Source organism: Natator depressus, chromosome 6 (genome assembly GCF_965152275.1).
Source record: "Natator depressus isolate rNatDep1 chromosome 6, rNatDep2.hap1, whole genome shotgun sequence".
NCBI classification, from domain to species: domain Eukaryota; kingdom Metazoa; phylum Chordata; order Testudines; family Cheloniidae; genus Natator; species Natator depressus.
Window position 1 is genome coordinate 74,457,430 of NC_134239.1, and position 24,078 is coordinate 74,481,507.

General features: G+C 43.1%; 1 protein-coding gene across 1 annotated transcript in view; it reads right to left on the reverse strand.

Annotated features, from left to right (window-relative positions):
- RYR3 (ryanodine receptor 3) overlaps positions 1–24,078 on the reverse strand; it is a 577,606-nt gene that overhangs the window by 328,189 nt on the left and 225,339 nt on the right. Inside the window, exons 28-34 of the mRNA XM_074955741.1 lie at positions 20,345–20,550; positions 19,277–19,451; positions 4,984–5,192; positions 3,141–3,325; positions 2,282–2,318; positions 1,686–1,846; positions 712–877 (exon numbers count right to left, since the gene is read on the reverse strand). Of these exons, the coding sequence (XP_074811842.1) occupies positions 712–877; positions 1,686–1,846; positions 2,282–2,318; positions 3,141–3,325; positions 4,984–5,192; positions 19,277–19,451; positions 20,345–20,550 (1,139 nt within the window). The remainder of the gene's footprint in view (positions 1–711; positions 878–1,685; positions 1,847–2,281; positions 2,319–3,140; positions 3,326–4,983; positions 5,193–19,276; positions 19,452–20,344; positions 20,551–24,078) is intronic.

The following is a 24,078-nucleotide window of genomic DNA, read 5'->3' on the forward strand; positions in this document are numbered from 1 at the left end:
CATTCCACAAACTCAGATGTGACAGTATTGTGTTAGCTACTGCATAAATAAAAGCATAAAGTAAACTGACCAGCCTAGTTTCACCATCTAAGCTGAAAAAAGGAGCAAAATGTTTATGAAATGAAATTTAAGAGTATACTTAACTAGAGATTGAACTAAACCCAGTCACCAGATCCCCAAATTCCAGAGTTCTGGGGGACATACAAAACCTGAACCAAGATCCAAAAGTTGTATATGGTCGCTATTCAAATATTTAGTCAAACCAGATATCCAGATCCAAACTTTGGGGTTCCTGAAATCTGGATTTGATTTCTGAAGCCAAAATCTACCTCCACTCTAAATCATTCCTGCTTCCTTTCTTGATATGTTACATATTAAAGAATGATTTTTAAATAAAATTTAATAAAATAAAAATTATCAAACAAAATATTGGCACATAGGAGAGACAAAAGGTCCGATCAATATTTTTTCCAACTAATATTTTTCTGTTAATATCAGTACTATTTTCTCTGTTTAAAAGAATTATTGGAAACAGGAGAAATGTGGCATTAAATGAGCAGATTTTTCATTTTATCAACACACATTTCAAAAGATAATGATATCAGAAATATGTACTGTTGTCACAGGAAAGTTAGACATCTGGCAAAGAAAGAAATAATTTTTGTTAAAGCAGCCAACTTGATAGCTAATTTTCTGAAAAGCTGCTAATACCTGATAACAAGTGCCAAGGTCTTTTCCATTGGCTGTGAATGACAACGTTCCAGTACCCAGGTCAACAAGGCATCCAATTTCTAAATCAACATTACTGCGACTTGATCTCTGGGAATTAGCAAAAGTGTCTCCACCCCAAACCATGTAGCAGTTACTGCGCTTCACACTGAAAGAAAAATTTCAAGAACAATGAAAACTAATTATTTGTATGAAAGCTTATGCTCAAATAAATTTGTTAGTCTCTAAGATGCCACAAGTACTCCTGTTCTATTTGCTGGATTGTGACTGATTAAATATAAAGGTTAAGATGGACATTAAATAATTTTTTTTCACTAATAACTAGAAATTCTGAGGGAGAGGTCAGATTTTTTACTGTTTTGTTGTCATAATGAAGAAAGAACATCTTAAAATATAAAGGAACTTCGTTTTACTGATCACTGTTTGTACTGACCATTTGTCAAATGAACAACAAACTTACTTTGCAAAGCCATTTCTCACTTGTCCTGGTGTCTTTACTTGCACTTATACCAACGAATCAATATTCGCTTGGACATGGTTCAGTTTGGAAAGGCCCTCTCTAATGTTCTTTGCAGATTTCAAAAGCATGAATGAATCTTACTTTTCTGAATGCCACTCAGCTGTGACATGCCTGATTTGGAAAGCATGAGTTCACCTGTAGTGATTATTCAGGTGTAACAATGAAAGGAGGAGAGCTGGGCAAATTGTTAGTTGAAACAGAATGCCCCCTTATCGGACTTTAACAGCACCACCTAAAATTTGTTAATTAACAAGTATATGATTTAGTGACTAGTTCCATCTAATACTTGAATTTAAATGAGCATTAGATCACGATCCATTATTACTTCAGTTTCATTCATCTTTGTGGATAATAAAGTAAAATTCCATTCCAACAACAAGTAAATAGGTAATTTAAAAAAAAATATTCTTTAATAAGTGATATGCAAGTCCCCTACCTTTCGTGAACCCTGCCTCTTTCATCACCTAAAGTAACTGTCACTGTGCTATTTTTGTTTAGGTCGAAATTTTCACTGTAAAAGTGGTAGTCAGGTGTTACCCAGCCAACCCAGACAGAGGATGGGTCTTGACCAGCAAATATTCGCACTGAGTAATAGTACTGAAAAGAGAAATAGTGGGTCAGTGACAGAAAACTGAATTGTATTATGAAGACAAAAATAAGAAACATTCTTAACAAATACAGGAAGAGACCATCAAATATACATTCAGAATTAAAAAAAAAAAAAGCACAGTTACTGTGCATGCTCTGAAACATGAGAAAATGGTCTCCCCTTATATAGAAATACTACAGTTAGTAAAGTAGTAGTAGTACTACAATAAAGAAAGAATAATCCACAATAAAGACAGGGTTTAGATATATATTTAGAAACAAACATAGGCACCAAATTTTAAAATTTTGGCCAATGGGGAAACACACAAATAAAATCACTGGAAAGTATTTTCCAGGGATTTTCAAGAGACCCTTTTTAAATGAGCATATTACCATGCAGCAAACATTAAGTAATGAAAAGCATAACTGAGCATATTTACTTACTGTTGTAGTGTGAAGAGCAGTTTCTTGGTTCTGTTTTCTGGAGGAAAAAAGTAGCATTGTAGTAATTTGGTAGTGTAAAGCATTAAGTGACACTGTGTGTGTGTATATATATATATATATATATATATATATATATATATTTTGAATACTTGAAATAAATTGCTCATATGGATTAGTTTCTGTTTGTTGGGCATAGACTACGGTACTTTCATGCCTGGAGTCAATGGAATGCAACAACCCTTTCTAGAGAAGATCAAGGAAGGAAGGTGATGCATATGTGATCATTCCCATTGACATGAGGAAGAACTGTAGAGAGAAATATTTACAACAGCCAACCAAAGATAAATGGTATTTTTCCTTCCCTGAGCATATTTATTGCTGCATTTGTAGTACACATGAACTAAGAAGAGGAGTGGAAATATGAAATGGGGTGGAGATTATATAATATAAATTCAAGATTAGAGGGTAAGTAAAAGATTCTGGCCTGGCTTTCAGAGGTGCTGAATCCCTGGAAATCCTGCTGATCTCACTGGGATTTTTGAGTGCTCAGCACGTCTCAAAGTCAAGCCAATAAATAACTAGAGCCCTCTTGCTACATTTCTTTGGGTAGATTCAATTCTTGTTTGGATATCTAGTGCTCTGCAGCAAATTTTTGTTTTAAGGTTATTTAAATCTTCACATTTAAAATGCTGTGCTTTGTTAATAAATAAACAACATCAGTAACATAAATCCTATAAAATTACAGTGTGTGGGAGGAAAATGAATGGGAAGTACTATGTGTAAAAAAGAGAATAATGGAGAATCGTTTATTAAATTTCGACTAGAAGTCTACCACAAGATGATTAAATATAAATCTAACCTTTTTTGGAAAGCATCAGCAGATGCACTTGTCACACCAGTGCCATAGTTAAAGGATGAATGGAACTCAATGGGCATGCTCAAACGGCAATATATCATGTCTGCATTGCTGTTCTGTGTGCCAAATGTCTTGTGGGTCACTTTCAAGCAAGGTGGGCTGTCAATGGTTCCATCGATTCTCGTTATCTAAAAATCATAAAAATAATATCAAATTTATTTATAAAACTGAGAAACACATTATGGAAATTTTGTATTAATTCATGCTGAATTCAGCTGACCAAGAATTAACTTATACTGAACAGGTAGCTGTTTAAACTTTTCATCCTCACACAACAAAGTCAAGCCAAATGTCCAGTAGAGAAAAATCCAAGAAAGACAAATATTATTTGCATTGTTAATCTCTTACACTCATAATTCAAAAGGTTTTTTTTAGATTCTCACTTTAATTTTAATATAGAGTCCCAATGACTTCTATCTTGATGTATGGTCAAGGTGACTGAACAGACCCTCAAGATAAGAAGGCAGATAAAAAGGGTAAAAAAGGAAAAGGTAGAAAATATAAATTTGGATACAAAAGAAATTTAAAATAATCCACAGTTGGCATGCTTTAAGTACCCAAATGACTGTAGTGCACCAGTATGAATGAGTAATACATACATAAAGAACAACAATGAACATCCACACGGGGTGACAACACTACCATAAATGAAGTGGGAGACAGACAAGGAGATCATCTGAAATTTTAGCCAACATTAGTTAATGCAATCCTAGGATACACCAGGTGAGATATTTCCAATAGCAATAGAGAAGCGTTACCTCCATTATACAAGGCAGTGGTGAGATTTCATCTGGAATACTGTGTGCAATTCTCATCTCCCATGTTTAAGAAAGATGAGTTCAAACTGAAACAGGTGCAGAGAAGGCTACTAGGATTATCAGCGGACTGGAGATTCTGCTTTATGATAGGAGGTTTAAGGAGCTTAGTTTGTTTAGATTAACAAAACAAAGATAAGGGGAGATATGATTGCTCTCTACAAAATACATCAGAGGGATAAACACAGGGAGGAGGGGTATAATTTAAGTTAAGGGCCAATGTTGGCACAAGAACAAATGGACATCATTTAGCTATCAAGCTATCAATATCAAGTTTAGGCTTGAAATTAGATGAAGGTTTCTAATGATCAGAGCGCGAAATTCTGGAATGGCCTTCCAATGAGAATAGTGGGGGGCAAAAAACCTAACTTGTTTTGAGCTTGATAATTCAAGTAGGGGATGCTATGATGAGATTGCCTACAATAGCATATGACCCATCCATGACTGCTATTAGCAAATATCTGCCAGAGATGAGACCCTAAATGGGGAGGGATCTGAGTTATGACAAAGAATTCTTTCCCAGATGTATGGCTGGTGAGTCTTGCCCACATGCTCAGGGTCTTATCACCATATTTTGGTTTGGGAAGGAAGTTTCCCCTAGGTCAGCTTGGCAGAGACTCTGGGGAGTTTTTGCCTTCCTCTGCAGTGTGGGGCATGAGTCACTTACTGGTTTGAACTAGAATAAATGGTAGCTTCTCTGTAACTTGAAGTATTTAAATCAAGATTTGAGGACTTCAGTAACTCAGCCAGAAGTTATGGGCCTATTATAGGAATGGGTGGGTGTGGTTGTGAGGCCTGAGATGTGTAGGAGATCAAACTACACCACGATGGTCCCTTCTGGCCTTAAAGTCTTTGAGTAATAGCTTTATTATATATTACCTTATGACAGTAAGTATCACTGAGGATTTACAATCTTGGCATGACTAAGTCAACAGTTTAGAAACAGGTGTCTTCTTAACATGCAACGTTACCTCAATATGAGCATGATTTTTTGGCACGTTGACAAAAGTTGGTAAGCGTTTGCTAAACCACATAGCGACATCTCGGTTCATGTTGACAGCAAAAGGTTCAAAACCCTCTTGAAGGCCGCACATTGTATAATACTTGAAGGTGCTGGCATTCATTCCAAGGTTCATACGGCCAATCTGAGACAGACCCAGTGAGCAAATTGGGACTAAACCTAAATAAATGATAATACAGAAAACAAAACACAATTTACCTAGAGAACACAAGCATTTATTTTGGATTCTATCCAATGTAAATTTAACCTCAGTTCATTTAAGAATTAAGAAAGGTTAACATTCCGATACATGAACATGGGTGAAATTCATTTCTGTCGTGAGGGCCCATGCAAGGCCACATCACTTCACTTATCCTCCCTTTTAAGGACTTCAGTGGGGCACAATTGCTGCAGAGGGCTTTGTGTTGGACCTCTGCACCAGGATGAGGTTCATCCTTACTACAACATTTATGTAAACAAGCAGACAGTTATATCTGAAACAAACATGAAAATACGTGAACTTGAAGAGGTGGTTTAGGATAGCTCTACACTGCAAAGGAAGACCCATGGTGCCAAATCTGAGAGCCTGGGTCAACTGAGTCAGGCTCACAGGGCTTGGGCTGCGGGGCTAAAAATAGCAGTGTAGATGTTCTTGCTCAAGGTGGAGCCTGGATTCTGAAACCCAGGATGGACGTTGGATCTCAGAGCCCACTGCTATTTTTAGCCCCACAGCCCAAGCCCTGTGAACCCAAGTCAATTGACCCAGGCTCTGAGACTCAGTGCCACAGGATTTTCTTTGACGCATAAACATACCTTTAGGGGTCTAACCATCAGGTTTGAAAAACCCAAGTTTGCTTGAACCAGTCATTCAAATACAGGAAGGATCAGCTCAGTTCTTAATTGTTCTGAGGCAAATAAAACATAGGTTCATACAGCTTACTGAATGGAGATATTTAAGGTGCAATCTTAGTACTCAAGACCATATCTGCTCAGTGTGAACATTAAAAATCCCACATAGTTTTCTGTAAGGTCTCACTGGGTGTCCTTGGCCAAAATTTCCCTTCACCCCAATGTGTGGTAGTTGGTTGCCTAGCTCCCACACCTATGCCTGTGTGGGTTTTATTGTCTTGTAAAGTCCTTTGAGTGCCAATTCTTCAGGATGAAAAAGTTATATACATAAAATTACCACTCACACCTCCAAACTTATTTTAGGCAAAAAATCAGCATGAATTTCTATGTGAACAAAAATACAAACTGAATTCAAATACATATCAAATATGCAAGGGAATACAATTATCTACACAGCCAAAAAAGCAACACAAAGGGCTGGGCCACAAACTTTTTCCAAAACTCAAAATAAGACTAGATGGACTTGATATTTGTCTTAAGAATTTTTTTGTTAAAGGCCTTTCACCATTTCTCCTTAGGGTCCAAACTTGCTTCTGGTGCACTCAGAGTCAGGCTGAAGACCAATGGGAACCGACCCAGGAACTCAACTCCCTATGTATTAGCAGGGTTTTGATGCCCTTCACGGTCCCAAGTCCTGCAGCACTTTTCTTGTGAACCTTAAAAACTCTATAGGAGCATGTTAACTTTAAACGAATCATGGTTCCACAAATTAGCAACCCTCCATCTGCTGAGTTTATCAAGCCCATGAGATTCAGAGCTCACGGATCTGGGGAACATATAAATATGAGAAGATCTGTATGCTTCTACAAAGCTTCTAATGTGCACAGGAGGAGTGCTGTGTTAATACAGGTCTTAAAAATACTCCATAATGCACTTGCTCATACTATTGTCATAGTAGTGCCCAAAGGTCCCACGGCTTCTTTGTGCGAGGCACTATACAAGTACATAGGTAGACATGGCTCGTTCTCCCAAAGAGTTTACTGAAAACAAGATATAAGAAGCAAGTGTAACAAACAATAAAAGTGAAACGGGGAGGGAAAATGAAGGTAACAGTAATAAAAGGGATACATTTGCATAGGCTAATAACATGCAATTTGATGGCTCTGGATCATATACATTTTTAAAATGTAATTATCATTTAAAAAATTCCCTATGAAACCATAACCCTATGTTCCCTCTACAGAGAAAGTTACCCTGGGCTTTATACCTATTTTATTTCTTGTTTGTTTTCCTTTCTTCTCTACAGGCTATCCCCGAACCTCCCCTCTACCCAGTGATGAGCTGCCAAAATCTTAACAACGGGTTTCCTCCTCACCCCACGAGGGGGTCGTTGCCCACCCCTGCCCCCCAGGACCGCTGCCCCATCCACCGCCTCCCCTGTCCCCGACTGCCCCCAGAACCGGGCAGGAGGGTCTCGTGGGCCATCGTAGTGGGTGTCCACACCGCCCCATCCCTAAGAGCCAGAGGGACCTGCCGGGGGGCGAGGTGGGGAGTCCCGGCAGTGCTTACCTGGGGCAGCTCCCAGGAAGGATCCAGCAGGTCCCTCTGGCTCCTAGGGGCGGGGGAGCGTAGCTAAGGGGGGAGCAGGGCGAGCGGCCGCTCCCCCACTGATCACATCAAAAGTGGCGCCTTAGGCGCCGACTCCCTGAGGAGTCTTTGGGGCTGAAGCACCACCCATGGGGAAAATTTGGTGGGTACAGAGCCCCCACTGGCATCTCTCCACCCCATGCCCAGCTCCGGATCACCTCACCTCTGCTCTGCCTCCACCCCTGAACGCACCGCCCCGCTCTGCTTCTCCACCCCCTCCACCGGCTTCCCGCGACTCAGCTGTTCGGCGGGAAGCCTGGGAGGGCTGAGAAGCAGGTGGTGGCTTCACACTCAGGCCGAGGGTGGTGGAGGTGAGCTGGGGCGGGTAGCGGTTCCCCTGTGTGCCCCCCACCCTCGGGTTACCTGCTGCAGCATGGGCGGCCCTCCTCGTGCCCCTCCGCCCCAGCTCACCTCCGCCTCCCTGGGCATAAGCGGGAAGCTGCGGCCTGCTTCTCAGCCTGCCCCAGCTTCCCGTGCGAACAGCTGATTCGTGGGAAGCCTGGGGGGGTGGAGAAGCAGAGCGGGGCGGTGCGTTCAGGGGAGGAGGCGGAGCGGAGGTGAGCTGGGGCTGGGGGTGGGGCGGGGAGCTGCCGGGGGGTGCTCTGCACCCACCAAATTTTCCCCTTGGGTGCTCCAGCCCTGGAGCACCCATGGAGTCAGCATCTAAGGTGCCACTTTGGGCCAGTTAAATTTAGAAGTCCTTTTAGAACCGGTTGTCCCTCGCGGAACAACCGGTTCTAAAAGGGCTTCTAAATTTAACAACTGGTTCGGACAATGGTTCGGACAGCAGGTTCGGACAATGAGAGAAAGCTCGAGGGGCGCTGTGACAGGGTTGGGACTCACCACCACAGCGCCTCCTGCTGTTCACTCTGGGAATTAGCTCAGTTCATGCAGCATGCCCTCTGCCGGTGGTGTCCCGTCCATCTCTCGCCCTCAATTGGCTTCTCGACCCACGTTACTCCCAGCTCGCGGTGTCCTCTTCAGGACACTGCCCTCCAGCAGTGCACCCAAGTCCACACTCGCCCCCTTCTGGGGGGGGGGGGTTAACAGCAGTCTTTTCTCTTCACCCCAGCTGCAGTGGCCAACCACATCCACAAAGTCTAAGCCCTTCTATCAGGGGTTGGGTGCAGTCTGCTATGGCCACTCCTAATGACCAGGTGTAGTACAAGGGGGAAGGGGGGGGACCCAGGCCCACCCTCTACTCTGGGTCCCAGCCCAGGTACCCTCTGGTGGCAGCCTCCCTGCCCTCCTTTGCTCCCCTTTTTCGCCTCTCCTCTCTGGGCGCTTCCCCTTCGGCCCGCTTGCACCTTGTGGGCCCTTCTATCAGGGCCTGCAGCCTGGCAGGTATTGGGCTGGAGCTCTCCTCAGCTCCCCCACGCCTGTCCAGCACTGCGCTGTCCTGGGTGCTGATCTCCTTCGCTCAGGAGACAGATCTTCTCCCTTGAAGGTCTGAGAGAGACTGCCTGCTCCCTTCCTGGGCAGCCTTTATATAGGGCCTAGCCTAGCCCTGATTGGCTGGCTGTAATACTGGCCCTGACAGGCTCTCTAACAGGCCCTCCTGATTGGCTGCCGCCTTGTGCAGCTGCTCTGGCCTGTTGTAGCCCAATCTGGCATGGGGGTGGGGCACCACCCCACCACAGGCGCATATCGCCATGCGCATCAGGTAAAGGTACCATGCTTATCTGGGCCATGTTGGGACTATGAGGATAACCTTGGCCTTGTCTGTTCATATCTTGTGTATCATGTGTGATACCATTGGAATCAGTGGGAAAGTGTACATGAGGTGTGCATCCCATATGATGAGAAAGGCATCCCTCAGTGACCAGGGTTCCATTCCTGCTCTTGAGCAGAACATTGCGCATTTGCTGTTCATTGGGGAGTGCCCCACTGGTGGAAAATGGAGAGCAAAACTCTCCCATTCATTTCCCATTCGCGGACTCAAGAGACATATCTGCTTAGCATGTCCGCCACCGGATTCTGGCAGCTGGGAAGGTAGGTGGCCAAAATGTTTATGTTGTGGTGTACGCACCAGTTGCACAGTTTCATGGCTTCAGTGCACAGCGAATGAGATCGAGCACCCCCTTGTCTATTGATGTGAAACATGCTGGTAATGTTTTCGGTCATGATGTGAATTGATTCGTTCTGTATGTGCAGTAGGCAGTGTCTGCAGGCATTGTAGGCCATGCATAGTTCTAGTAGACTGATGTGTAACTGAATCTCCACGGGAGACCATGTGCCTGGAACTGTGTGGCTACGGGCACTCCAGCCTATCAGTGAGGCATCTGTCTTGATTACTATTGAAGGGGTTTCCTGTTGGAACGGGATGCCCATGCAAACATTTTCTGGTCTTGTCCATCAGTGTAGAGAGTCCAGGACACGGAGTGGTACCGTAAGTCACTTGTGCAGGCTGTGCTTGCTGGGTATGTATACCGAGTTCAGTCAGCCCTGAAGACAGCTGTAGGCTTGCATGTCGTACCACAAACCTTGCAGCTGCCATATGTCCTAGCAGTTGCAGGACAGTACGAGCTGGTATTTGGAGGCTGACTCTTACCTCTGAGATAAGGTTTGTCAGAGTTGTGAATCTGTTCAGGGCAGTGATGCCTTGGCATCTATGGAATCAAGATGTGGCCCGATTAAGTCCAGTTGTTGGACAGGAACTAAAGTGGATTTTCGTTCATTTATCTGTAGTCCTAGATCCCTGAATAGTGTGATCGTTGTCTGGACTGAGTCCACTGCTCCTTGCTGAGTTGGGCCTTTGAAAAGGCAATTGTCCAGGTAAGGGAAAATCATTATTCCCAGTTTGTGTAGATGTGCTGCTACTACCGCTAGGGTATTGGAGAAAACTCTTGCTGCGGTGGATAGGCCAAAAGCTAGTACTCTGTACTGGAAGTGTTCCTGTCTTACTGTGAAATGCAGGAATTTCCTGTGACCGGGGTGTATAGTAACATGAAAATAAGCATCTTGAAGGTTGAGGGCTGAAAACCAGTCCCACTTTTGCAGCGCTGGAAGTATTGTGCCAGTGTCACCATTTTGAACTTTTGAACGTTGAGTTTCCTGAGATCCAAGATAGGTCTCCATCCCGCATTCTTCTTCTGGGTCAGGTAGTAGAGGGAGTAGAACCCCCTCCCCATGTATTGAGAAGGTACTCGTTCCACAGCACCTAGTTGTAGAAGACGATCGACTTCTTGCCATAACAGGTGCTCGTGAGAAGGGTCCCTGAAGAGGGATGGGTAGGGTAGGTGGTCGGGAGGTAAAGGGCATGGTATATCCCGATCGTACAATCTCTAACACCAATTGGTCCATTGTTATTGATTCTACATGTGGTAGAATGGGCAAAGGTGGCATCCATAGCATGGGGACAGATTGGGTGGAAGCGCTGCCTGGTGAGGGAGGTCGTCCAAATCCTCGACCAAAACTTCAAAATTGTGGCTTGGGTGGAGCCAACTGAGAAGTCAACGGATGATCTTGAGGTGGCGTCGCTGACGATGTCTTTGGTTCTCGTATTGTCGCTGTTGTTGCTGTCAGTTGGAAGAGTAATCCCAGTTTCTCTGGTAAGGCTGGTATCGTCTTCTCTTCACAGATGGCCTGTAGATCCCCAAAATGCAAAGGGTGGCTCGAGAATCCTTCACTGAGTGGAGCACCTCATATGTCTTGTTCAAAAAGAGCTTCTCTCAGTTGAAAGGTAGGTCCTCGACCTTGGTTTGAAGTTCTTTAGGTATGCCAGAGGACTGCAACCAGGATACTTGGTGCATGACTATGGAATGGCAATGGTTCTGGCTGCCATGTCCACGATGTCTAAAGATGCTTGGAGGGCTGTTTTAGCTATGAGCTGACCCTCATTTATAATAGCCTGGAATTGTGATGGTTTCTCCTCAGGGAGCTCTGCTGTGAATGAGCTGAGTTTCCCTTAATTATCATAATCATATTTAGCCAGCAAGGCTGAATAGTTTGTGACTCAGAATTGTAATGTCGCCAAATAAATGTTTTATCCAAAGAGGTCAAGCCTCTTATGTTCTTTATCTTGTGGGGTCTATCTAAACTGTTGTTGTTTGCCACATTGATTAGCGGCGTCGACCACCAAGGAGTTGGGAGGCAGGTGCGAGAAGAGGAAGCCCACCTCTTTGGTGGGGACATAATACTTTCTATCCACCCTTTCGCATGTCAGTGAAATTCAGGTTGGCACCTGCCAGACTGTCTCCGCTGGTTCTAAGATTGGCAGAGAGATTTTGAAAGTAGATGCAGGTTGTAAGATTTGTACCAGCTTGTGTTGGTTTGTCTGTACTTCCTCCAAAGGCATGTCCTGGCTTTGGGCAAGCCACTTAAACAGTTCCTGGAACTGTTTGAAGTCATCCGCCGAGGTAGGCAGCAGTGGCATGATTGCGTCATCCAGGGACGAGGAAGAATTGTGAACAGGAGATGTCACTTCCTGATCAGTGGCTGTTTCTGTGTCATCCCCAACATCCTGGGCCTTCATTGGTTTCGGGGTGGGAGACATGGGATTAGACCTCAACTCGCCTCTATGAGCCACGCGTAGCCTGGATTGGGGGCCCTGGGAAGTCACCAGTTCCCAATGTGCCCATTGCATTAGGAAGGCCATTGGTGGATATAGCCACGGTGGTCCGTAACATGGTTGGGCTGGCTGGTTATGAGGGTATTTAGGACCCATCTGGCTCCAGGTTGGTCGTCAGTCTTTCGATGATGAGTGGTGCGGCAAGAAAGTGCATGGTTCATCATCATCATTACAGGGTGAGTGTACCACGCTGTGAGAAGTTTGCGGATCTCCTCTATAACTTACAGGAGAGCCCTCAGTACCGAGTAGTGGGGACTGCGGTGCCGATGACACTGCCAAGTCTCTTTGTTGCAATAAATTCTGTGGCAGTTCTGATGTCGGTGCTGTCGGAGCCGATGGGGGCACTCTCATCGGTGCCGATGTCAGTGTCGTCAGGTGTAGTATTGATTTAGTTAGTGCTGTTGGTGCTGACTTGGTTTTCTCAGCCGGTGCTGACTGCAATGTCGGTGGCAGGATGGAGGCATGGTGCCTGAGGAGACGCTTGGCACCGGGTCTTTAACAGGTGAATTTGGTGCCGTGGAGAAGGTAGGTTGCCATCTGTGCCTTGACTCCGTCTCCTTTACTTGCGACTTGGAGATGCCGGAGGTGCCCGGAGCATCATAGGTGCTCACCTGAGCATGTGTCAGCATCAGGGGTAGTGACCTGGCAGGAGACCATCTACTTTTCCGTGGTGCTCTCTATGGAGACATCTGCGCCCTCTTCCTTGGTCTTTTAGAGGAAGCCATGTCTTCTGTCTCTGCAGGTGGGTGCCTGGAGAGGAGGTCCATTGTTCTGGCTCTGGTTGGATTGATTTCTCCATCAGTATCGTTTTCAAGCAGAGATCTCGGTCACGTCCAGCTCTCACTTTCAGATTACTGCAGTGGGTGCATTTTTGTGGGACATGCATCTCCCCACGACATCAGACACACAAAGACTGTCTGTCTGAAACAGGCACTGCTTTGCGGCAAGAGCCGCATCGCTTAAAGGCTGGGTAGCCACGCAGCTCTGACGGTTAATGGATCCCGGTATGAGGCGGGTAAACTGGGAAAGTAAACCTTTTTTTCTTAAAAATATCACTAACGCTGACTAACACTAACTATAACTTGTAAAAAAAAAACCCTAACCACTATGTAAACTGCTATCTTTTTAAAGGTTTGGTGAGAGTAATGAACACTGCCCCTGAGCTCTGTCTTCACCCAAGGAAGGTTGAGAAGGAACTGGAGGGCTCGGGTCATGCACGCGCTAGACGTGGCACCAACAGTAAGGCGAGATGCCTACTGCGCATGCATGACCTGCACAGACACTGCTACCATAAATCTCAGATTGATGGCACCAGGACACACCTGAAGTGGAGCACCCACAGGGACAGCACTTAAAGAAGAAGGGATGGATTACTTGATGATTGCCTTGTTCTGTCCATTCTCTTTGAAGCATCTGGCATTAGCCACTGTTGGAAGACAGGACATTGGGCTAGATGGACCATTGATGTGACCCATTATGGCTGTTCTTATATTTTTATGGTATCAGGAAGAAGCACAGTGAGTAGCAGTGGTTGGTAATGTGAAAAAGTAGTAATGACTATTACACCGTGGCACATAAAAATGCAAAATGAAAGTGCAGGACGAAGAACTGTCTGAATTCACATGAGACAAGTTAAGTGTTTGAGGAAATGATTTTGTGTAGAACTGAATAACCAGAGTGCCACCGGAGACTAAAAAAGTGATAAACATAAAAATTGCCAGATAATTACTAATCAGCATGAAGTTATTACCATTGCAAGGACACTACCTTCTGCTTTACATTTTGGGGGAAATGGCAATAAAACCAAGAAAGAACAATTAAAAATGCCACTTGGGTCCTCTTTGACAGAACCATATAGTAACGGTTGCTCTATAAGGTGGGGTGAGAGAGAGGAAGGAAATATTGTAGGGTTTTTTTTTAATGAACCATGTAGAGGCCAGGGAAAAGAGAAGTTGAGATGATACAGATAGAGGCTGAAAAAATGCATAAACTGGAGCCAAGTCAATATTCATCTTGTAAAAATTGGTGTACTACTGCTGGTGCAGAATAACATATATGGTTAGTGAGTGAAATGATCCCAAATGTAAAAATGTTCTCTGACCACATGCGTGTAATCTGCATTGACATGAGTGATGATTGTGCGTGCTCATATGAATGCATAAAACTAATTACATAAACAGCAAACACACTCACACTTTGAGATCCTTTTGGATGTAAGGTGTTAATAATGACTATCATAATTCATTATTACTGTTTAAGTAGAGTTCTGTAGATGAGCTCACCATAGCAGTGCTTGTGGAAAACTACTCACATAATCTGCCTCTTCATGACCAATTGCCTAACTAATGTGCATTGGTGGTCCAAAGAACGATAACAGATGTAGTCTGTACTAGTAGACAGCCATCTTACAACACGTTTTATTAGGTTGATGTGTGGCACTGCCTGAAGGCTTGCATCAGAGGCATTGGAAATTTTTAAAAGCTCTGACGAGAATATTAGACAAGAACAGACTGGCAACCTGGGAAACTGAGAACAAAAGGGGACCAAAACTGGTTAAGTTTGTAGCAGTTGGTGATAAAATAACAGGAAGCTAAAAAGTTCCCAAAGGGAATTCCAGCAACAGAGGAGAAAGTAAAAGAGGGTTTCCAGAGGAGGAACTTTTATATATATATATACACACACACACACACACTGCAGATGTCATGACTACTCTGAGACCAGACTAGTCTGTACTTAAAAATAAATAAATGGAAGATATTAAAGTCTGTAAATGTCACAGAATTAACTGCTGTATCTTTCAGTCAGGCTGATAAGTGATAAATTTGGTAAATAAATGCAAACATCAAGTGTACTCCATCATCCCAAAAAACTCAGGCTAACTGTACTGAATATTCCTATGTAAAGGGGCAGGAAGCCCCCAAAAGCCCAGGAAGAGGTTTACAATAATGGAGGGTGGGAGCATAGAGCTGATCAGCTCCCTTCCCCCCACAGTTGGCCAGAGGGAGGCAAAGAGACCAAAGTCTGCATTCTGAGGCATGCACTCTGCTTCTCTCCCCCACAGTTAGTCCAATCAATATCCCCATTTGGTGAGACTGTGGGAGAAGGGGTGGGCATTTTAAGGATTTCGAAATAGTTTTCTGTGTTTTACTTATGATATCCCTTCTCAATAACCCTCTTCAGCATAAGCAGAAGGATGCTCTCTCTGCTACCCCTGGCAGCTTTGTTCTCAGATGCCAGGATTGACATTTGGCTTTGGGATGTTAGGATTGGATCAGGCAGGAAACAGAGAAAGGAAACAAGTGGCTGGTGTCCAGCAGGGAGAAAGACTAAAGGTATTGCAACATCCCTTGGTTTGGGGTCCTTCCCAAATAGGGAAGCCTGACCAACTGCCCATTCCCCCGCCCCCACCCCAGCAGCTGTGAATAGTTATATGGTGGAATCCCTGTGACTTCACACTGGATTCAGTGAAATGCCTGCTTTATGAGGGACAAGGTGAGTGAGGTAATATCTTTTATTGCATCAACTTCTAAATAAATAAATAAGGAAGTAAATAAATACATACATACAAGATATTATCTCACACACCTTGTCTCTCTAATATCCTGGGGCCAACATAGCTACAACTACACTACACTGATTTATGAGAGAGAGCCTGTGGTTACACAGCAGGCCTCCCCAATGCTAAATTAATAAAGTTGCGGCCTGTTGCTTAAATCCATCCCTTTGTCCGTCTTCAGTCAACTGTATGTCCTGATCAATTAGTATTGGCTTAATGTCTATTCAAAATCAAAGCTATTTATAGTAGTGATCACAAACTGTGCAAACCAAAGCAGGCAATTAGTTAACAGAACAATGTAAAGGTATTTTTATGATAGAACACACCATAGTGTTCATACCCAACATATTACTGTACTAATCTTTGTACAAAGTATGTCTTGTGAGGTATCATTTAAAAACTCATAATTTGGTGATCACTATTATCATGGCAAAATGCATGTAGCAGTGTTATATGTGAAGTTATAAACATAAACTGAGACTGTGACTAAAAGTATGTTTTCCAGATAAATCTGTGGAGTGGACAAACCAGTTCCTCAGAAACAAAGAGAAGGCTGATGGACCATTACCTGCTAAGTGGCCATTCTTGCCAGGAAACGGGGCAGAGACACAAATCTACACTTCAGCAAAAAGAATAAAATAAATAAATAAAGAAAATAACCCCAAAAAAACCCCACAACAACAATCAGCAGGGAATATCCTTCCACATAGACTCTTGGTTTCCTGGGTCCCAGCTGGAAATGTTTGTCAAGAGGGGGACTGAAAATATAAAAAGGAGGGACAAACACCCTAAGATACCTCTCTCTTTCTCCCTGCCCATCACGTTCTCTGCACCTGAAAAGACAAAGGACGCAGCCGTTGGACTCTTGAGGAGGAGTCCTGACCTGAGAGTTTGGTCAGAAATCTGCTGAAGCATGTGGTGAGAAAACTTTGCCTTGAATCTAATATAGTTTGTTAAGTTAGGCACTGGTAAGTGGTTTTTCTTTATTTTTCTTGTAACCATTTCTGACTTTTATGCCTCTTTACTTGTATTCACTTAAAATCTCTCTCTTTGTAGTTAATAAACTTGTTTTATTGTTTTATTTAATCCAATGTGTTAAAGTTGAAGTGTCTGGGTAACTCCATTTGGGGTAACAAGTTGTGTGCATGTTATTCCTTGAAAGGGATAACAGATTCAGTATATTTGTACTGTCATTTGCAGATGACACTAAACTGGGAGGAGAGGTAGATACGCTGGAGGGTAGGGATAGGATACAGAGGGGCCTAGACAAATTGGAGGATTGGGCCAAAAGAAATCTGATGAGGTTCAACAAGGACAAGTGCAGAGTCCTGCACTTAGGACGGAAGAATCCAATGTACCGCTACAGACTAGGGACTGAATGGCTTGGCAGCAGTTCTGCAGAAAAGGAACTAGGGGTTACAGTGGACGAGAAGCTGGATATGAGTCAACAGTGTGCCCTTGTTGCCAAGAAGGCCAATGGCATTTTGGGATGTATAAGTAGGGGCATTGCCAGCAGATCGAGGGACGTGATCGTTCCCCTCTATTCGACACTGGTGAGGCCTCATCTGGAGTACTGTGTCCAGTTTTGGGTCCCACACTACAAGAAGGATGTGGAAAAATTGGAAAGAGTCCAGGGGAGGGCAACAAAAATGATTAGGGGACTGGAACACATGAGTTATGAGGAGAGGCTGAGGGAACTGGGGATGTTTAGTCTACGGAAGAGAAGAATGAGGGGGGATTTGATAGCTGCTTTCAACTACCTGAAAGGGGGTTCCAAAGAGGATGGCTCTAGACTGTTCTCAGTGGTACCAGATGACAGAACAAGGAGTAATGGTCTCAAGTTGCAGTGGGAGAGATTTAGGTTGGATATTAGGAAAAACTTTTTCACTAGGAGGGTGGTGAAACACTGGAATGCGTTACCTAGGGAGGTGGTGGAATCTCCTTCCTTAGAAGTTTTTAAGGTCAGGCTTGACAAAGCCCTGGCTGGGATGATTTAATTGGGGATCGATCCTGCTTTGAGCAGGGGGTTGGACTAGATGACCTCCTGAGGTCCCTTCCAACCCTGATATTCTATGATTCTATGACTGTCTAGGAGAAGGCTGGGCAGTACAGGACATACATTTCTGGGGGAAAAACTGGGGCTGGGATTGTGTTGGAGGCACCCTGCAGTAATCTTTAAGGCTGGTAAGATCCCAGGTGTGGCTGGCTGGCTGCACCACGCACAGATGTAGCTGGGAGTGACTTGCATGCTGGAGGCTGTTTGTGAGCAGTCCAGGTTGGAGGCTACACCAGCAAGGCATTGTAAAATGCACTCCAGGTCACAGGGCAGGGGTGACACAGCTACTCATTGGTATGGATTGTACCTTGGTATGACACAATTTTAATTACCTTAATATTATCTTTATTAACTCTCAGAAGCATGAAACTAAAATCTGTTTCCTTACTGATGTTTTACTTTCCTACTTCATGCACATGCGATTGGATCAAAATGCACAGACCTTCAGTAATGCATTTCTTGAGACCTCCCCCTGCCAAACATACATACATACATGGAAGCTGATCCTGAAAATCCTTACTATTATGGGTAGTCCTTATTCATGAATAATGGACCTAAGAACCACCACATTATAAGGACTTTACAGATATTTTTTAAGTGCTGCAGGTCCATTGAGAGTCTAGCAAGCTGGAGAGTATCCCTCTTAACTATACATTGATCAAACTTATTTCACCTTTCAGTGAAAAACTAGAATGAAAACATTAACATTAGTAATGTAATTTGATTGGCAATAATCTTCATTGCTTAACATGAAAGTCATAGAGCCATTTTGGAAAATGTGTATCGAAAATAAATCTTTGTAAAGAATTTAAAAGAACAAATTGAACACACGGTTGTCCCCAAAATTGCTTTCATTGTGCAAGCCCTCACTTTCTACTAAAATTTATAAGTCTAGTTCTCACTGTCATACAATAAAATATCAAAGTGGTTCAAGTTTATTTTTTTCATGTGATATGCCCACTAACCCCTGATCTGGGAGTACATTGTTTTCTTTAACATTTTATCTAATTAAGTTTAGTTATTAATCATTGCTGATTTGTGGTTGTTTGTTCTTACCATTATTCCTGGTGAAAGCGATGATTCAGTACTGCAAGTTGTTTGAAACCCATTTTTCTATTTCCAGATCAGGGCTTGCAGAACCCCTTCACCACAGTGCCCTCTAAAGAATTAATTATCTTTTCATTAAATTTCAGGCTTTACATTGCAACATAACAAGACAAGTAGCTGATAACTGCCCTTGATCCTCAGGAAACACCAAAAGGACTAGGCTTGGGCCATTCAAGCACAAGGAATCAGCACAATCATTTGGCAAACAAAAGACTAGATGGGCAACAGCACTGGATTCAACAGCAAGTAAGTTTCCTCATTGCCTCTCACTCAGGTGAAGGCTCTGAGATGCTCTGTCAGAGCTGGGGGCCAAGTATATGAGGAATCCCCAGCCATGAAACGGGAAGAGGCAGATTCATCTGCAACGATACAATTTCAGACTTCTCAATTCATTTTAAATCTGTAGTACAACATAATTTTCTCCTAATTTTTCTTATATGCTTGCAGTGTAACTTTAAAAACAATAGGATTCAACTTACCCTTTTCTATTTCAAAGTCTGCAAAGGCAAGTTCTGAACCTTTATTGGTTATAAGCAACTCCCCATTCAGAGTAAAGATCATGGACTTATCATCTAAGTTTATCATACAACCAACGACATCTCCTGGTTGCCAGTTTCGTCCAAAGAATCCACTGCCTAGATGCCAACGCTGGCCCTAAAAAAGAACAGGGGCTCAGAATTAAAAGTACAACACACCCGATTCGCTGCAAGAGATTCAAAGCAAAGGGGAAAAAAGGGAAGCCAAGACTCATTGCCAGTCAGTGGGTCTATATTGCATATGATAATAGGTTCATAAAATTCTAAATAAGAAAATATATCTTAATACTGTATATATGAATAATTTGTAAATCTAAGATATAGTTTTAATGAAATAATTTCATCAGTTGTGGGACTGTACTCTTATTTCTTTGTTTTTATCTACTGCTTTTCATACAGAGATCTCAAAGAGATTCATGAACATGAAAGAATTAAGCCCCAGAACACTCCTTTGAGGTACTATAGGCTAGTATCTTCCCTATTTTTATATGGGGACACTGAGGAACAAAGACATTAAATAATTTTCATATAGTGACACAGCAGATCAGAAATTGGATGAAAGCCCATTTCAAAGGACTCTAAGCCCTATCTACAATATCATTGTCATCCACCTTCTTGAAGGAGTCAAGATTAAGAAAAAGGGAAAGGGGGGAAGAGAGGAGAGACAGAACTCCTGTGAATATTAATGTGCTAAGCATCCTTTATGTTTGTTGTGAAGTGACATTTGCCTGAAAAGAACTGCCTTATCAGATTAAACTGCATTTTGTTAATTTTGACTTGAAACAGAGTCCTTTCCATGAATTACATGGAATCCAAGAAGATAAACATAACAGTAATCTGTCTCTGTAGAATTAGTCACAGTGTGTAGAATTAGAACATATGGAATAGGCTACACAGTAACATTGTAATGTAGCTTAGAGAGTAAAAACATTTACAATGTCACTGTGTAGCCTATTCACAACTACAAACTTAAACTCATTTAAATTAAATTTTGTAAATAAATTTACTAACTCTGCTGCCTTCAAACACAAATGCTTGGTCATCAGCTCCCAATTCTATGTCCGGCCGGCAGCCTGGCCTTGCCCAGCCAACACGCATATCTCCACCAGTCACAGCTTCAAACTCGAAGTACCACTTTCCAGATGTCACTGCATAAGACTGTTCTACCCTGAAGAAACGTATCTTATCAATGCTGACTTTTGCCACAGTTTGGTCAGCTGTGAAAAAGAGAACAAAAAAAATTAGAATGAAATATTAGAGCTGAAAATGCCAATGTTTAACTTTTCATCTGTCTCAGTTCTGAAAGGAATAACTATTTATTATGGACATGGCTGAGAATGATACTACAGTTCTTCTTCATATTTATAATATGGATCTGGAACAGTCTCTTGCTTTGTTCTTTCTCAAATGACATGAAGTTTGTGTTTGCAGTATTGTTGTAGCTGTGTTGGTCCCAGGATATTAGAGAGACATAGTGGGTAAGGTAATATATTTTACCTTAATATCTATTTAGCTTATGTAACTAACATTTTGGCTAAAGGAAGCCTTTAAGATTCAACATCCTTTCCCTTCAATTAAAGTTTTATGGCTTGCAATAAGTATCCTTTAGACCTCCTAGTTATCCTCTAGAGAAAATAGAGCCCAAATGTGACATTCCTTATACGTCTGAAGTAAAAAAATAAAAGGGGGGGGGGGAGAAAAAGTCCTTAAAAGAGAAATATACACATATATTTCCTTCTACATTACAAAGAAGCAAAAGAGCACACTTCCAGTGTTTTTGACTGCCTTAGAATATCATGGAAGAATTTAATTTTAAAACGACTGCTAATCTGCAGAAAGATTCATCAACCCCTGGATGAATCTTGCCCTCATGGGGTAGGCAAACACTGAGAATCCTTCTAGAGGAGACTGAAAGGCTCTGGCAGCTGCAAGTGAACCTCAACAGAACTCATGGAAAGACCGGACTGTTTTTTAATTCTAACGGGTAATCAAGAACCACAGAGAGGGAAAAGGGAACAGGTGAAACCTGTGGCTGGACACACTGGTGATGAAATCTCTCTCCGTTTTTTTAGGTAATTGTTTTGCACAGATGCCATCTTGCTGTTTAATAATAGCTGTTGTTCTTCTAATGTGCAGGAAGTCTCTATCCCTGAGAACCACAAGGAGCCAGGCCCTGTGTCAAAGAATGTTCAGGTGGGGATGAAGAGTCCAACCAGAATTCTGGGGTAGCAGATGAGGAATGGTCAGGAGGTGTAATACTGCGGAGGAAGCCTTACAAATCAGGAAAGGGCATCATATTTCTCATCCAATTTGGTGCAATTAGAATCAGTCTGGCTCTGTTCAGCTGCTTCAAGAGGAGAGGTGTGGGTAGATATGCATAGAGAAGGCTGTGTCTCCAAAGAGTAAGAAATGCATTCTCTAGAGACTGATGATCCAGTCCTTCCCTCAAGCAGAATTTCTTGCATTTTTTTGTTAGCAGCAGTTGCAGAGAGGTCCACCTCTGGGAATTTTCAAGTTAGAAATATGCGTCTAAGAGTGCAAGGGTAGAGTTCCCATTCATAATCTTGTGAGAAGTGCCTGTACAAATTGTCAGTCATGGTATTCTGAATGCCTGGAAGGTAAAGACTGAGATGAGGATGTGATTGGCTGTACTCTAGTTCCATATGTTGCTTTGACACAAAATGAGGGGGGATCTCGCCCTCCCTAGCGATTTATGTAAAACATACAGGGTATGTTGTCCACCAAGGTTTTTTATGGATTGGCCCCTGATGAATAGAAGAAAGTGTAGATAGGCATTCCTGACTGCTCTTAATTCCAAGAGGTTGATGCAGAGATAAGCCTCTTGGGCAAATCATCTGACCTGGATGCTGTGTGTGTCTAGGTGCACTCCCCACCCCACCAGAGATGCATCCAAAGTTATGGTGACACTTGCCTGTGGATTCAGAAAAGAATTTAAGTCCATCAAAAGGGAGGTCTTACATGGTATTTTGGATCTTCATATAAGATCAGGCAGCTGAGTGCTTGATGTATGACGACCGTGATGATTAACTGAACCACAGGTTTGGGTACCCCTATGGAGGCTTTCAGTGAGGTCCTCGCTAAGAGGTGATCTTCGTCTATGATGGCCTTGAACCGTTCTTGATGTTTGTCAGGAAGGTGTTCAATAAAGGGGTTGAATTTACCATAATTTGTGTGGTTGTACTTTGCCACCAGAGCCTGGTAATTTGTGATCCTGAATTGCAGGGTTGCAGAAGAGTAGCTCTTATGCAATCAAGTCACTTTTGTCCTGACCATACGGTGTAGACTTTGCATGGTGCTGTCTGCCACACTCTTTGACCACTTTCACAACTAAAGAATTTGGTTGTGGGTAGGAGAACAAAAACTCTGAATTCTTAGGTAGAACATGGTACTTTTTGTCTGCCCATTTACACGTATGGGATACCATGGCAGGAGTCTGCCAGACTGTCTTGGGAGGTTCCAGTACAGCCTCATTCACTGGTACACTACTTCTGCGGAAGCTGTCAAATGTAAGATGTCCATAAGTTTATGCTGCGACTCTTAGACCTCCTTTAAAGGAATTTTGAGTGAATCAGTGATAAGCTTATTCTGTTCCTGAAAGTGCTTGAAGTTGTTTGCCAAAATAGGTGCTGAAAGCATTACAGCCTCATCTCGCCATGATGATGAGATATTTGTTTGATGTGTCACCTCCTTGTCCACTCTGGCCTCTTGCTCCTCAAAATTTCCTCCTGATGCTCAGGCTACTGAGAAGGAAGGGATAGAACAGGTCATTATCTTTTTTTATGTTCCCCATGGGAATATCTCAGAGATCTCAAGAATTATTGGTGATAAACAGCCCATAGGTCCCAATATGCCCACCGAGGGGGACCATAGGGTGGAAGAGGGGGCATCCACTGCTGATCAAACCAGTGAGATGTGGCACAAGATTGTTTCTTCCTTGGAAATTTCCTTTCTGGGTAGGTGACGGGGGAGATGTCATTTCTGTGGTAGACAAGCGACCCCTGGACAGAGCTCTGAGAATCAGAGGAATCATCTTTAGCACTGTCCAGAGGTGGGTGGACAACAAAAGTGAAGATAGTTGCCTGCCTGACATGGTTTGGATCTCCCTGGTACTTGATAAAGATGAGGCCTCAGTGTCCCAGCAGATCTGGGTACCACCAAACATTCAGTACCCATTAACAATGGAGACTCCAGCTCATCAGAAACAAGCAGGTCTTCTGAGTATCTGATCTCCAGCAGTACTGAGTAAACCTGAGCTGAGGTTAAAGACTGCAATCAGCAGGGGTACTGAGGGTGCTGACTGTTTCAGTAGAGCCTGCCTGGAAGATGCCACCGGTACCACAGACACTGATTGCTTCGGTGGAACATGTCTGGTGTCTGATGTCAGTCCAAAAATGTTAATGGCTTATAGTGCTTAGCAGTATGGGATACCAGTTTAGATACCAACGGTAGCACAAAGGAATCCATATATCATACTGGTTTCTTTACTGCAGAGCACTTAGAATCTGTGCTGGAGAGACCATGTTGGTCAGCACCAAGGACACTTTTGGACGCTTGGTTCCATTACTCCTGGAGGAACTGGAAATCTTTGATGAGCTCCCAGTACCAGAAATCTTGGAGCCTCAATGGTATTCACTCTGCGACCTGACATCTTCAGAATTGTTGGTCTCTGAAGTGACTTATATTTCTTTGAAGAAGGCTCTCTGGTGGGAGAGTTGGAACTCTTC